The 16151-nt window shown below is 48.0% G+C and overlaps 1 protein-coding gene across 1 annotated transcript in view; it reads right to left on the bottom strand.

The window, feature by feature from the left end:
- Positions 1-16151, bottom strand: part of EVC2 (EvC ciliary complex subunit 2) — a 145743-nt gene that overhangs the window by 121642 nt on the left and 7950 nt on the right. Inside the window, exons 2-6 of the mRNA XM_007462462.1 lie at positions 15523-15577; positions 12208-12374; positions 9053-9121; positions 6893-7079; positions 1459-1568 (exon numbers count right to left, since the gene is read on the bottom strand). Of these exons, the coding sequence (XP_007462524.1) occupies positions 1459-1568; positions 6893-7079; positions 9053-9121; positions 12208-12374; positions 15523-15577 (588 nt within the window). The remainder of the gene's footprint in view (positions 1-1458; positions 1569-6892; positions 7080-9052; positions 9122-12207; positions 12375-15522; positions 15578-16151) is intronic.

The following is a 16151-nucleotide window of genomic DNA, read 5'->3' as shown; positions in this document are numbered from 1 at the left end:
CCTACACGAGGAGGTGGAGGCTTCCAATTTCACTGGGTTTCTGAGTTTCGCACTGTTGGTTTCTGACTGTTGCCTTATCTTAAATTTTGATTTTAACATATTGGATTTCCTGTCCTTTGAAATTCGGATGGTGTTTCTTCTGGGCCATTTTACCTCCATTTTTGTCCTCTGTTCTTGACTTTTCACTTAACTGTGTTTGGAGACATCTGTCTTTTCTGACAGTTTTATACAGTTTTCTCATATCTGGTCTTTACCTTTTGGGAATCTTTCATTTTATTTAATTTTATCCAGGACTATTTTTCTTATTGCAGCAGAAACACTGCACACAGGCTCCCCAGCCTTGGATGGAAGGATCCGGCAGCTGTGAGGTCCGATGTTGATTCTGCCACGTGACCTGGGGCAGTCACCCTTGGAGCCTCATTTTCTAAGTCTATTATAAAAGGTACTTTCTCCAGGGACTGAAATCAGAACAAAATGACCAGAGTAACTAGAGCACGAGATCCTTGATCTCGAGGCCGGAGACCTTGATAACATTGTCTTGACAACAAAGACAATACCGGTGATGAACTCTGGAAGGAGAGCTGGGCAGGAAGCATCAGGACCTCTCCACTCCCAACGTCTCCGGCCTCAAGCGGAGCACAGATCTCCTCTGTATTCCCAGAAGTGTACAGCATGTACCACGGGTCATGCAACCAACCACATTCACTGCCTATGTGGATTAACAAAAAAGTGAATGGAAAATGAAGGTGCTAATAGGAATGGGGTTACAGGTTAAATCACGTCCCCCCAAAATCCATACGTTGAAGCCCTAATCCCCAGTATCTCAGAATGTGTCTGTATTTGGAGACAACCTTTACAGACGTGATTAAGGTAAAATGAGACCACCGAGGTGAACTCTGATCTCACCTGAAAAGTGTCCTTAAAAGAAGAGGACACTAGGACACAGACACACAGAGAGGCACGACCATGTGAGGACACAGGGAGAAGACAGCCATCTACAAGCCAAGGACAGAGGCCTCAAAAGGAACCAACCCTGCCCACACCTTGATCTGGACTTCCAGCCTCCAAGACTGTGAACAAACAAATTTCTGTTGTTTTTGAGCCATCTGGTCTGTGGTACTTTTTCACAGCAGCTCTAGCAAACCAATACAAATGGGAGATATTTGGCTGAGTGCTTACTACGCCCAGGACACAGCGATGAGAAATTAACATCTATCATTTACATATCTTGATAATCAGGTCCACAGAAGTTAAAGTAATTAAGGTCACAAGGAGCTTCGAGGGAGCCTGATTCGTGGTCAAGTGCGTGAGATTCCAGGGCCTGCGCATTTATCCAGAATTGGGTATCACTGAACAAATGAAGGATGGAACGAAGAAAAGAATGAACTAACAGATGTTGTGTCCAGGGTTTCTAAAACAACAGTGACAAGAAAGAAATCAAAGTAACAGAGACAATACCAGTGATGAACTCTGGAAGGAGAGCTGGGCAGGAAGCATCAGGACCTCTCCACTCCCAACGTCTCTGGCCTCGAGCGATGCTGTGTAGCTGACGGAGAAGGAGTCTCCAACTGCTCAGAGAGAAGGCACAGGTGGGTCAAGACCGGGGCCCCTGTCACGCCCCAGACAAGCCAAGCATCCAAAGGCGGCTGGCATCACAGCTGACAGCGGCAGCAAGAGCCCCTTTGATCTCACATACTTTTTATCAGGGAGAAGAAACTGGGCAGGTGTGCTCTTGGACCCCCTCTTTTTTCACTTGGAAAGGCTGTCAGCACCCTTACAAGGAGTTTTACCTGGGCTCCACCACATCCTGGGGCTGGGCAGGCCAGTCCTCCTAATTCAGGATGTCATACACTTAGGAAATCCAGAACCTTTTTGTTTTGCTCTGAATCCAGGTGGGGACCTATTTGTTCCCAATGATCCCATCCACACAAGGATGGGACAGAGTTTTTATAGGACTTTCGGGCGACACTAGCTGCCGCTTTGACACCTCCAGCTGGTTCTGAAAGCCCAGCACACAGCACAGGGAAGCAATGCCAGACTGGGCCCGGGAGGGGGCAGCGGAGAAGGCCCCTCAGGCTCACCCAGGGTCTTCTCCAACCTCATGGTCTCTGGCTGGCCTTCGATGGCTTAAGTACACAAACAGAGAAGCTTCCTAGGAGACGGGGTTTCTGACTCAAAGCTCCCCTTAGTCAGGAGCCAGGACTGGTTAGAAGAAGACGGCTCTGCTATCGGGAGGGGCCACACTCAGTCACACCCCCAGGTGGACAAGCAGGCTCTGGAGGCACGGGTGGAAAAAGAGGGACCCCAAAAGAAAGTGGGTGACAGGGTGGCCACCACTGCAGGTTTCCAGTTTTGTAGGAGGCAGGGATGTCTCAGCCCCACCTTCTGGAGGTAGAGCCGGAGTGCCCTGGGGACCCTTCCGTCTGATGTTGGAAATAGACTGTGGCCACCGTAACTACTAAAGGCGGAGTTCTCCCACTGAGCTGACGTTCTCAGGTGGGCTCCAGATCCCTGGCAGAAACCGAAGGCACGTGTGAACTAAAGCAACATCTCTGTCCTTGCTCTTTCTGACGGATGCCTCTAAGCCTCAGCCATGGCCTGGGGAGGATGCTGAGTGCTACTTTGGGGACATGGCCATGTCTGTCCAGAGGCTGAGACTGGCGGCTGGTTGTCTGAATAGGGTGGATGTGGAAATGAGATTGTGATACTTTTTTTAAAAAAAAAACAGCTTTGAGATAAAATTTATACATCACCCAATTCACCTGTTCTAAGCATGAGATTTAGAGAATTTTGTATACTTACAGAGTTGTACAGCCATCACCACAGTCTGATGCCAGAACATCCTTATCGCCCTAAAAAGTAGCCTGGTGCCCAATGGCAGTTACTCTCCATAGCCACCCCCAGCCCTAGGCAACCACTGATCTACTTTCTGGGGACTAACTGGCCTTTTTGGGCATCTCATAGAAATGAAATCATACAAGCTGTGTTCTTTGTGTCTGGTTTCTTTCCCCGAGCAAACCTCTTTTTTTTGAGGTTCATACATGTCATAGTGTGTACCAATACTCCATTCCTTTCTACTCCTGAGTAATATCCCACCGTATGGATAGACCACATTTTGTTTATATGATACTCTCACGTCCCTTACCTCCATGGAAATTTTTAAAAGTGAAGCATATGAAAAAACTGGGGTTCAATGAATTTCAGCTTCTGAGTCAAGGAGCTGCACCCTTTCGTCTGCTGAAGGAACCCCAACTCCTCCCAGCAGCAACAACCATCAGGGGGAGTCTGGACAGAATAAAACAATGGGAAGATGGTCTGGGGAACCTTAATTTAAGAATTTTGACTGTGGACTTCAAAACTTACAAGAGCAAAAATTTTGATCTCAGATTTTAATTCCTTTTGGACTTGAATATATTTGGATTTCTATCCGTCAGGGATTCATTCCTGAACTTTTCATTTCTCCGGGAGAATTTGCAAAAGGGAGGTGCTGGCAGGTCATGGTTGGAGGATCTTGATGCGAATGAACTCAGGGTTGTCCTTGAATCATACTGCAAAACCGCTGACATACTTTGTTTAATAGCATAGCAGGATGTGATCTGAATGGGTTTTAGAATTAGGGAGCATTTCCCGCCTAGGGTCTGGAGTATCCTTTGAGTTTATTTCAATAATGTAACACTCGAGTCATTTCCAAAACCTTCATGGGGCAGGAAAAAAAATTTCTTCCACCAACCAGCAGTCCCAGAAGGACACACACAGGGGCAACGAATGGGGGTTTGGGGGAGCAGGGCTGTCCTGAGTCCCGACCAATGGCTGTTCTCCTTCCCCAGGGCACTAGTCACCCCCCTGGCAATCCTCAGATTAACCAGAAGCCCAGTGGGTTTGGAGAACAAAACGACGGAGATCGGCAAGGGAAGCACATACCCACCACCCTTGAGGTTTCTGTCCCTGAGCATGGGTGCCCCACCTGAAACAGGGCTGGCCTCTCCCTGCCCCTTTCTCACTGAGCAGTGCACGCCATCCGATGGAAAGTTTGGGTATGCATTGCCAGTCAGTCTATCTTACTCGTGGGAGTGGGCTACTGGCAGAAAGCAAGACTCCGGCTTGCTTTTTTGTCAGGATGGGGGAGCCATCCCATCATGCCCAGTGGGTGACAAATCCTGTCCAATTCTGCTGGTCAGTCAGCCAGCCCACCTGATTTCAGCTACACTTGTCCTCTGATTCTGCCTGTACCTGTATCGGGGTGATATTTTATCCCTAATACGCTATAATGTGCTTCATCTCTCAATCGACTGAGACCTCAAAAAGATGTAAAGAAAAGAGGAGAAATTAGCACTGAGCCTGTGGAATCCCTAGGATTTTTGTTTTAAAAAGCCTCAACATTTTTACTTTATTTGTGTATAATGATAAAAGTTAGATCGTAAAGATAAGGTGATAAAGATTAAATTGCTTATTAAAAGGATAATACCAGTGAAGGTCACTATAATCAGACCTGGCAGTGATTTTATCACCCTCAAAATGTCTGCAGGACATCAACCAGTTGATCCCCAAATGGTGTCCTGAGACAGATGGAAAGTACAATATTTCCTGCTGCGGACAGAAGAGAAAACTGAGACTGACAGAGATGAAGTGACTCGTTTAGGGTCACCCAGTTAATAAGTAGGAAGCCACCCATCCCTCTTGGACCTGTGGCTCTTTTAAAGCAGCAAATGATGATGATGATGAAAATGATATTGATATTGTCAGAGCATCAATGAGCTGGGGTCGGATGGGTCATTTGATTCTGTAGTTCTATACTTATTCTTTGGGAAAAAAGTTTCATGCCACTAAGTTGAAAACCAATGTCATATCCCTTGAGATTGCGGTAAGTCACAGACAAACACAGTTTGGATATTACTCTCAGGGCATGTAGAATCTAGTAGTCAGAGGTACGGCGAGGGCATACATACAATAATTATACAGTCACAAGAATAAACATAGTTGCCAGCGGCTGGGAGGCGGGGGGCAATGGAGTTGCTATTCAATGGGGATAGAGTTTCAGTCATGCAGGATGAAAAAGTTCTACAGATCTGCTGGACAACAGTTAACAGCACTGTACTGTATACTTAAAAGCTTGTTAAGAGGGCAGATCTTATGTGTTTTTTACCAAACACAAAAATAAAAAATAAAAATAATCACAACAAAATAGCCATGGACTTGGGAGCACTTCCCACGGGCCAGGCTGTGCTGCTTTTCATGAATGAACTAGCTTCTCCTTATAAGGACTCCCTGAAGTGTGTCACCAGCACTGACAGTTCACAGGAGCAGAGGCTGAGGTTCAAGGGTGTGCAGAGCTCATGTGTTGGGGTGGAAGTCAGTGAGTTCATGCATGAAGTGCCCGGGTGGTCCAGGCTCCAAGCAGGTGAAATGCAGGAGGGGCACGTGAATGAGATGCAGGGAAGGTGAGAAGGACCCTCCAGACGGACACGAGAGCAGGAGCTGATGCCGAGCCATGGGAGAAAAGTGACAAGTGCGATCCGCAGGAGCATGGACTACAAAATACCACTGGAGCAACAAGACAAGAGAGGCAAGCCACACCGGAGCAGGCAGAGCGCCAGGCTACATCACCTCGTCTCGCCTCTGCAACAGCTCTACGAGGCTCTTATACACATGCCACATCTGGAGTTCAGAGATGGTGATTTACAGGGGCCACACAGCTCCAAAATGGCTAAGTTAGGAGTCAAGCTAGGTCTGTCTGAGACCGAGTCTGTGCTCTGCTTACAGCCCCACGTTCTTTTCTCTGAGCACCAGTTTAAGAATTGGGGGGATTTATTTTTGCATCATTGAAGAAAGGCACTGAAGATCACTTAGCTGGGATGTATCATACAGTTTTTATGACACTGCTTAAACCAGAGCCAGCAAAGAGGTCATTACTTGTGGGCCAACTCCACTGGTGGCTTCTGTCAATAATGTGGTGTTAAGAAGGATTCTGAGGCTTCATCTAGACTCAGAGAGAAAGAGTGGTGGGATTGATGAGCCACGTGGGCCATCTGTATGGAAGTGGAGAGGTCAGTAAGAGTCCCAGGAGTGTGAGAGGCACTAGAGCATCCTGGGTACGGGGTGGATGGAGGAATCCAGACTTTCTGAGTTTGAATCTCAGCCTTGAGTGCCAGTCCTATGGCCTTGGGCAAGTTCCTCACCACCTTAGTCTCTTTATCTGAAGACAGGGCACCTACTCAGAATAAAAGAAATCTCACCTTCCTAGGAAAACTGACAGTTCTGAAGTCATAGTAACAACTGCATCCAGAATTGGTTTCAAATCTCCTTAATTAACCAATGACAACTCGCCTCAGGAAACACATCTCTGAAAGCCAATCAGTGACGGTGTCATACCTTGAAAGGGAGCCAATCAGTAGCGGCGTTACTCCCGTGAACACGCCTGAACACGCTTGAACATGTCAAGAGCATGCTTCCAGGGCTGATGTCAGACCACACCCATGTCTGTCCAGCACTCCCCAAAACAAGCTCTTCATTTCACTGAGTGATGGTCATTTTGGTCATCGGGGTGATGGATATATTGGGGTTCACTATAATCTCTGTGGATGTTTGAAATTTTTCATAATAATGGTTGAATATATATATATATATATATATATATATATATATATATATATATATTTCAAAAATTCTTTCCCCAAATCCCACCTCTCTCAGCCTAAGTGACAAGCCAGCTGCAGATACTGAGCAGTGGTCTCCTCCTCTGATGCCCTGATAGTACAATCCGTTGTGAGGACCAACTGCATGAACACATGTCACGTGTCTAAGAAGATGCCTGCTGCACATCCCGTGCTCTGTGAGTATCTGTACGTATTTTCATCATTTTCCACCCCTGACTTCATACACATGTGGCTATTACCTTGCAGAAACTTCTTCCTGAAAGCCTGGAACCCTCTTGAGGTCTGGTTTCCAGCCGATTCCCTAACGGTGAGGCCGGTGATGTTGTCCAGTAAGAGCAGGTCAGAGAGGTTGGCAGCCGCGGGCGTCCTGGTGTTGTTCACAAACAGTCGCACACGAGCTGTTGGCCACTCGCTCTGCACGGACACCTAGGACAGGAGGCCAAGTGAGGATGGGCTTGCTGGCAAAGCCAACTTCCCAAAACGAGGCCCCAGCTCAACCTGTGCCCGTGGGAGGGGATTAAGGTCTCACAAAGGTTCTAGAATTTATCAGGTTTGATTTCAAAGGCCCCAGGAGAATTTTGACTCCCGCTTGCCAAGCTGTTGCTCAGAGATAATTTCAAAGAAACCGGGACCCTGAAATGCAGTGAAATCATGCCCACAGAGAAACTTAGAAGAAAAAACATCCACGCACAGGACCACAGCCAGGCTGGGGAGACTGTGACAACTGGTGTCCCCAAGAGAAGCAAACAGTGGCTCTTTCTTAATCTATTGGTTTGAAGATTCAGCCCCAGCCAGTCCAGGGCCTCTGACTGCCATCTGATCTCCAGGTTTGCCCCAAGCTGGTCTCCTGTCTCCTGGCCAGCCACCCCCTTCAGGGTTCTGCCTGCCCATGTGTTTGAACAGCTCAGGGCTAGGGAGTTCCCTGGTGGCCTAGTAGTTAGGATTCCAGGCTTTCACTGCTGTGGCCTAGGTTCAATCCCTAGTCGGGGAACTGAGATCCCCCAAGCCATGTGGTGAGGCCAGAAAAAAAAAAAAGTTAAATGAATAGCTCAGCTCTTCAAAGCCAATGGCCCCTCAGCAACTTGGCTCCCCACCTGGCCTCTGCGACGTTGCCCTGCTCCCTCTCTCGAACCCTGTCTCCCACCACTCCTGCCCTTCCTTCACCCCAGCTCTGCTGAAAGAGACATAGGAGCTGAGCAAAGAGAGGGAAGCCATGTATGTCCCAAGAAGAGTGAGCTCTGGAACGTAATAAATGAAAAAAGCAAGTTGTAAAACTTCGTGTATGGAACACTGGCACCAACGTAAAAAGGGGACGAAGGAAGGTATGTGTGTGTCCCTATGTGCATCACACACACGCACACTCATAACTGAGTGCGTGTGGCAGGAAACATCTTTAGAAGGACACAGGAGAAACTGGTAATACCAATGTTATCCAGGAAGGGGAGCAAGAGAGCTGAGGGCCTGGGCTGAAATGAGGGCTGTGCAGTACCTGGCCGGCTCAGCAGGCTTGGATTGTCCAAACCCTGCACATCCCAAAGAGAGGACCAGCTCCTGGGAGACTAACCTCTAAAGCCCTTGGCATATCCTGCCTGATAAGAGTGTCTTTATATCCTACGGCTTTGGGCCGCCCCAGGTAGCCTCTGCAAACAATGTGGTTCACGGTGAGGGTCTTGGGCCAAGCTATGTTCAGGTGACCTGAATAACGGAGGTCAGCGACATGGGTGCTCCATGCCTACGTGATGGATCCTTAATAAAAATCCTGGATTCCACGGCTTGGGTGAGCATCCCTGGTTGATGCCACACATCACTGCTGGGCAAATTAAACGCTGTTCCTTCAACTCCACCAGGAGAAGACTGGCTGTCTTGGGCCTGGTCTCCCCAGAACTCTGTCCTATGTGCCTTTTTCTTTGCTGACTATAATCTATTTCATTTTGCTGTTATAAACTGTAACTGTGTGTAGAACCGCTTTTCTGAGTTCTGTGAGTCCTTCTAGGGAAGCATTGAACCTGAGGGTGGTCTTGGGGACCCTCAACACAGGATCATGTGAAAGCCATCTCATGAGATTAGTAAGGGTCAAAGACCTAAAAGACATTAAGTGAGTTTTTAAACTGTAGGGCATCATATCAATGTTAAAATCTGAGAGAAAATATATACTTTCTCATTTTAAATGTTCACAGAGGATTTTCACTGCCAATAATTTTATTGTTACCAAAAAATCTTAGTCCTGGTGCTGCCATATAAAATATAAGATCCCTGTGGGTCACAACATCACCCGTGTCCAGACATGGGTAGATAACCACGTGATTCGCCAGTTCTTTAAATACATAACTCTACTAATATATGATTTGGGCAAATTCAATTATTTTCTCTTTAAGTATAAACTACCTATGAATACTCACCACTGCACATTTCTGAAAAATTACTCCATTCTCAGAAGTTCCTTGAATGTCTCTTGAAATGTCTCCATGCTACAATAAAATATAGAAATCATTAGAAAATGAAAAATATTTCATGTTACATTTGTCAAGTAAAGTACAAGATGAACTCTTTTTTTTTTTTTTTTTTTTGCGGTACACGGGCCTCTCACTGTTGTGGCCTCTCCCGTTGCGGAGCACAGGCTCCAGACGCGCAGGCTCAGCGGCCATGGCTCACAGGCCCAGCCGCTCCGCGGCATGTGGGATCCTCCCGGACCGGGGCACGAACCCACGTCCCCTGCATCGGCAGGTGGACTCTCAACCACTGCGCCACCAGGGAAGCCCAAGATGAACTTTTAAAAGGGCCAGGCAGAGGGGTTACTTCTGCTGGTGTAGTAACTCCCATCAATCCTGAAGATTTTTTTAAAAGTAGTATTACAGGACTGGAACTTAAAACCTGGAACATGGACGTGGATCACACGGGGCTATGTCCTGGTCTGGGGTGCGTGTCAATGACACCATTGTCACAGGGACTCAGCAAACCAGGGTTGACACTTAAGCAGGAGGAATGTGAGCAGAGCTATGGAAAAATCCTTTAAAGACTGCACATATGTCTTGTGTGGGGTACACCAGCCACACAGCAGGGACTGAGTGAACGTGGACCACAGCATGTTGGGGCACCTCCCATGAGCTGGATGCATCATCGACAGGTAGAGAATCAACCCGGGATTGGGCTCCTCCAGCCCCACGATGGCTCCCCTGGAAGGAGACCAGTGGAAAGCCAGAGCTCGCCCACCAGATGCCAGCCCCGCTGCCCCTCGTAATCACAACCGGTCCCTGTTCATTTCCGCCCTTGCCATATGCCCCGTGATCCCAGGCCATGCCTCCCCGCTGTCTGCCCTGCCCCGCTCCATCTGCAGTGGGTGGAGCCATACTCTCAATCACAGACCACGGCAGCTCTCAGTGATACCAACGATCATAACAATTGCTATTCTTTCCCAAGTGCCAGGCATATGCCCGTCACTGTACACATATGAATTCTATTACTCCCATCTTACAGATGAGGAAACTAAGCCTCATGAGGGTTAACGCACTTGCCCAAGGCTGCATAGGCACGAAGCTTGGCCTCCACCCCAGGCTGTGTGCTCTGTATCCCCAGGCTGTGTGCTCTGTATCCTATCCTCCCACATCACACACCCCTCTCCAGAGCGGGACCCTCTCATTGTACAGAAGCGAACAAAGACACAGAAAGGGGAAGTAATGTTCCTAAGAACACGCTAACCACATGCAGCAGCATAAGCTGACCAGGCCTCCGATTCCAGTTGAGTCTCTGTCCACGACCCCCCCCTCGTGCTGTGATGTGCCAGGCCCCCAGTGAGTCCTTGAGGGCAGACGCCTGGCTTTCTACTCTTCTGATCCCCACACAGCATCTTGCAAACGACAATTGAATAAACATAGCTTGCTGGGCAAAGACACACAGGATGGGGGTATGGAGGTGCTGCCGAAAGAGGGGTTGAGTCACCTGTCACTGGAGAGGGTTGGAAAGACGATAACCAACATGGTGGGTTGAATGTGGCTCCACGTCCTAAAGCCCGGAACCTGGGAATGTCACGCTATTTGGAAAAGGGGTCTTTGAAGATGTAATTAAGCCAAGGCTCTCAAGATGAGATCATTCTGGATTTAGGTGGATTGGATTTAGCTAGGCCCTAAATCCAATGACAAGTGTCCTTATCAGTGACAGAAAAGGAGAATACACACCCACAGAGAAGAGGCCACAAGAAGGTGGAAACAGAGTGACAGTAAATGTTACACGTCCACTGGCTGGGCCACGGTACCCAGCCATGGTACCCAGATATGTAGTCAAACATGCCCAGATATCACTGTGAAGGTATTTTAGATGAGAGTAATGTTTAGGTCAATGGACTCTGAATAAAGCCGATGACCCTCCATGAGGTGGGTGGGCCTCACCCAATCAGGTGAGGCCTTAATAGAAAAGACTGAGGTTTTCCCTAAGGAAAAGGGAATTCTGTGGCAGACACCTTTCCAACTTGAGCATCAGCTCTTCCCTGGGTTTCCAGCCTGCCCTGCAGAGTGTGGACTTGCCAGTCCCCACAATCACATGAGCAATTCCTTAAAATAAATTCCCCCCCTCTCTCGCTCACATGTGTCCTACCTGTTTTGTTTCTACCAGTTTTGTTTCTCCAGGGAATCCTAATATAGAGATTGGAGTGAGGCAGCCACAAACCAAGGAAAGCTATCAGAAGCTGGAAGAAACAAGGATGGGTCTTCTCCTACAAGCCCCCAGTGACAGCACGTCTCTGCTGACACCTTGACTTCCCACCTCCAGAACAGGGAGAGAATAAATGTCATTGTTTTAAGCCACCAAGTTGGTGGAAATTTGTTACACAGTTTAGGAAATTAATACAAACATGTAGCCGGGGGCCAAGAAGGGGCTTGTGGCCATGGTAGCCTGTTGGCTGAACGCAGTGGTCCTCAAGGCATTTTAAGTCATGAAAGCTTAGGTGAAGTCAGCGCTATGTGAAGCCAACACATTACACAGACTATGAAGGACAGCCGGAGCAGGGGCAGTGGTTAAGAGCAGGGGCTCCAAATCCTGGCTCTGCCACTTCGGCCTGTGGGACCCTGAACAAGCTTCTTAATCTCTCCAATCCTCATTTCCTCTCTGTAAAACGGGAACAAAAACAGTACCTGTTTAAGAAACTCGTAATGAGGCTCCAGTGAGATTATGCATAGACAGTGCTAAGCCTCATGCCTGGCAAATAGAAAATATTTGTTAAACACCTAGCCCTATTATCGGTAGCAGCATTTTTATAACAGGGGCAAAGTGAATCAGTCTGGTTAAAACAGGACCCCCTGCCCTGCTTTAGAACCAGCTGACGCGGGGGCCCAATGCTCAGATTCACACATCCTGTTCATCTAAATACTGTATATTGTACAGAAGCAGCAGCTCTCCGGAAAGTAAGAGGGATTTGCTTCCCAATGATAACTATATCCAGTGCAAGAGGAAGAACAGGTTTTTTGGAGGAACAAAAGCCTGTGACATTTCTACACATATGGTCCAAAGTTGGCTTCTTTACAACTTCTGATATGTCTTTTAAAGAACTGAGCATGTTACTTACCAAGTGGTGTGTTACAGCAGACTCTCTTTTAAACAAGGTCTTCTTGGGCCACGAGCGTATAAAAGCATATATGGAATGAATCCATGGCCCACTAGAGGCTGCAGAAGTCGGGGGTGGGTTAAAGACTTCAGTTTTCTTATTGAATTTCATTCCAAATGGCGCTTCTACTGCAAAATAACAATGCACATGCATTACATAATACAGAAAGGCAGCGGTTAAACTCCAGAGGCAAACCACATGGTACGTGAAGGCACTTGGAAGATCTTTGCTGAGTAAGTGAATAAATGAGTGAATGAATGAATGACTTACCATATCTTTGCCAAGAAGATGAGGCATTCTCATTGGGAGACACAGAGCTTAAGGACAGTGCTTCGAGAAGTCTGTGCTCCTTACCTGGGCTGTAGGCTGAAATGTACATTCCTGGGCCCCGCCCCAGACCTACTGAGTCAGAACCACTAGGCAAGGGAGGAGCCATAGGTGATTCTTACACAGCTGGCATCAGACACGCCCTGCGTTCGAATCCTGGCTCTGTCACTCACCAGCTGTGTCCTTGGGAGACTCATCTGACCACTGTGTAAATTTATATTTTGAAGTGACCTAAATTGTGGAGTTGTGCCTTTTCAACATTTATCTTCTATCCAGATATAAACTTATATTGACTGAGAATGAGTCCTGTTATTCAGTCTTTCTTACACAGAGTATTGATAGCAAGGTCTTTAGAAGTGCTTCTGAAAGCTTTTTTTAATAGAATTTCTAAATACATGTAGGAAAAATTAAAATTAAAAAAAAAAAGGACATGGAACTGGAATCCTAGATAAAATCAACATCTTTTTTCCTAGAATAGTATCTGTGGTTGATTCAGTTCATGATGTTGGAATGGTGACAAAGGTGAGCATTGGGGAATTGACAGCCCTCACATGGAAAGAGGCAGGAGCTTTCCCAGGCTGGCTGCTCAGTCGGGATTGTTTGAGTCAATCACACAAGTGGGACAGGACACCCACCTCTGGACCGCAGCCCAGCCCCTCGGGCTAAGAACAAATGCTTTCCCAGGAGACTTGCTGGATGTAAAATCCTAAGGCCACTCTGGGCTTTATCTCTGGTGCAGGCATCCTGCAGGTGCCCCCTGCTCCTCCAGGCCTTCAGAAGGCCCAGCCGCAGGCTCTGATGAAGACCTGAATGAGGCAGCCACAGCTACTGTCCACAGACAGTATAGAAGGAAGTCAAGCTCCGAAGTGACCATCACCACCCACTGCATCATTGCCCAACAGCCTCCCCACTAGTGCCACTGTCACGTGGGTCACCTGTACTATTTGTGCAGGTGTTTGGATGCACCCTTACTCCCTCGCCTCTGGGCTGCCACAGGCCTGGAAGCCTCTCCCTCCATCCCCTTGTCCTGCTCACTGCCACTCCTCAAGACTCAGTTGAGCAGCACCTCCTCCAGGAAGCCCTCCCTGAAGCCCTCCCAGTGGCTTTAGTCCTCCACCCCCTGCTCTCACTACAACCACAGTCCTTAGTGCACTGCGCTCCCTTTGACGGACAAGTCTGCTTAATCAGTGGCTAAAAGGTCTCTGTGATTACTGTGATGTCACCTCAACCTATTTTATGTAAATGAAAACATTGGATTTTGTAAAATGTAAAGACTGCAGAGAGTAATAAAAGATATAAAAAGTACTTTTAACTCCCCCAGGAAATGAAATATGTTTATCCCTGGTATAAAACAAAGAGGTGAAAAAAAAAAAAAAAAAGAAAGAGGTGTATTCATAATCTGTACCAAGCAGATTCTGGACAAAAAAACTATTCTGCCTGCCCAGGACCCCTCCCTTCATGGTAGCCCCCGCCACACACACACACACACACACACGTCAGTAAGAGTCTTAGTCTATACAGAAAAACCTGGATCCCAGCCCATCCTGGTCCCCAGGAGGCCAGAATTAGGCACAGAAGCCAGAACACTCTCCCCCCAAGCCCCAGTGACAGGGTCGGGGACTGGCACGGGACCCAGGCTGCACCCATTGGTCTTTCCTGAGCTTTTGCCAAGCTGCTGGGAAGTCTCTTCCTTTCTGCAAGTGGCAGCAGTCAGACTCCTGGAAGTCCAGGGCTGCCCGTGGTTGCCTTTCCCACCACGTGGAAAGAATGTTCCTGAAAATCACACTCACCAGAGGAAAGCAGGGGCCGCGATGGAAAGAGAAAGGCAGAGCCCTGACATATATACACTACCTTGTGTGAAACAGATAGCTAGTGGGAACCTGCTGTATGCACAGGGAGCTCAGCTCGGTGCTCTGTGATGACCTAGATGGGTGGGATGGGGGGGGGGAATGGGAAGGAGGTCCAAGAGGGAGGGGATATATGTATACATAGAGCTGATTCACTTCATTGTACAGTAGAAACTAACAAAACATTGTAAAGCAACTATACCCCAATAAAAAAGAGAGAGAGAGAGAGAGAGAAAGGCAGAGCCCTGAGAACACCACTCCCGCATCCAGCAGTGCCTAGGGCCTGTGAGGCCCAGTTATAGGGACCAACAAATTCCTCTTTGCTTAAGTCAGTTTCAGTTGAATTTCTGTCACCCGGTGTGGTAGGCTGAATGACAGTCCCCAAAGATACCCAGGTCCTAATCCCAGGAACCTGTGAATGTGTTACCTTATATGGCAACAGGGACTCTGCAGATGTGATTAAATTATGGGCCTTGTGATGGGGAAGTTACCTGGATTACCCAGGGGCCCATAAATGTAATCCCAGGTGTCCTTAAAGAGTGAGGTAGAGAGAGATCTGAGAGGCAGAAGAGAAGGCCATGTGCCCGCTGAGGCAAGATGCTATTCTGCTGGCCTGGAGGCTGGAGGAAGGGGCCATGACCTGCAGAATGCAAGGAATACAGCTCCAGATCCTGGAGAAGGAAAGGCCTTCGTCCTAGGGCCTCAGAGGGCGTGAGGCCCTGCTGACACCTTGACTCAGACCAGTTAGACTGATTTTGGACTTCTGCCCTCCAGAACCGTAAGAGAATACCTTCGTGCTGTTTTCACCACTAAATGTGGTGAAATGCAGCGAAAAGAAACTCATACACTTGGCTAATACAAACATTCTGCATTTTCTTTATCAGATGCCTTCGGGGGGAATGAAGACAGACCACCTCACCCCGAATTCTGAGCTGTGCACCCAAACTCCAACTCGCTGCTGTGGAAGGTGACACATTGCCTTGCTCTAAGGCACGCTGGTGAGCAGGGGGCAAGGGAGGCAGAAGTAGGAGGGCTACGGCTTTAGGGTCTGGTTCTCTCTCGTGGTCAAATCAATAAAAAATCAACCAAAAGAAAAACTTACCTGCAGTCAGAAAGTGAGAGCTTTCCACACTGGGCCAAATCCCATGGGGCAAGTCCTAAAAAGAGTCAAAAGGCACAAAGACATTAACGAAGGACATACTAGGAGTGGCTGAAAGCCATTTTTGTAAATGGCTCACGTGGAGAGGAGCTGCACTTTTATCCGGAAGTCTGATGCAAATCTTTCTAAGTCGATCATCCCACCAGCTTTTGAATATAGGATGATGTAACTGCATTTCTGGGAGCTGTCTAGGGAGACAGCAGAGTGTAGGGGAAATTTTATATAGTTGGACAGACCTGGGTTCAAATCCCATCTCTGCTTTTCACGAACCCCGTGACGCTGGGAGAGCCTCAAGTCTCTGAACTCCCAAGATCCTGCAAGTTTTCACAGAGTGGCACATAAAACACTAGCCTGGGGCTTCCCTGGTGGCGCAGTGGTTGAGAGTCCGCCTGCCGATGCAGGGTACACGGGTTCGTGCCCCGGTCTCGGAGGATCCCACATGCCGCGGAGCAGCTGGGCCCATGAGCCATGGCCGCTGAGCCTGCATCCAGAGCCTGTGCTCCGCAACGGGAGAGGCCACAACAGTGAGAGGCCTGCGTACCGCAAAAAAAAAAAAAAAAAAAAAAAAAACA

This window comes from Lipotes vexillifer, unplaced genomic scaffold (genome assembly GCF_000442215.2).
Source record: "Lipotes vexillifer unplaced genomic scaffold, Lipotes_vexillifer_v1.1 scaffold1824, whole genome shotgun sequence".
NCBI lineage: Eukaryota > Metazoa > Chordata > Mammalia > Artiodactyla > Lipotidae > Lipotes > Lipotes vexillifer.
The sequence above is the reverse complement of the archived record's forward strand: the minus strand, read 5'-3'. Positions and strand labels throughout refer to the sequence as shown.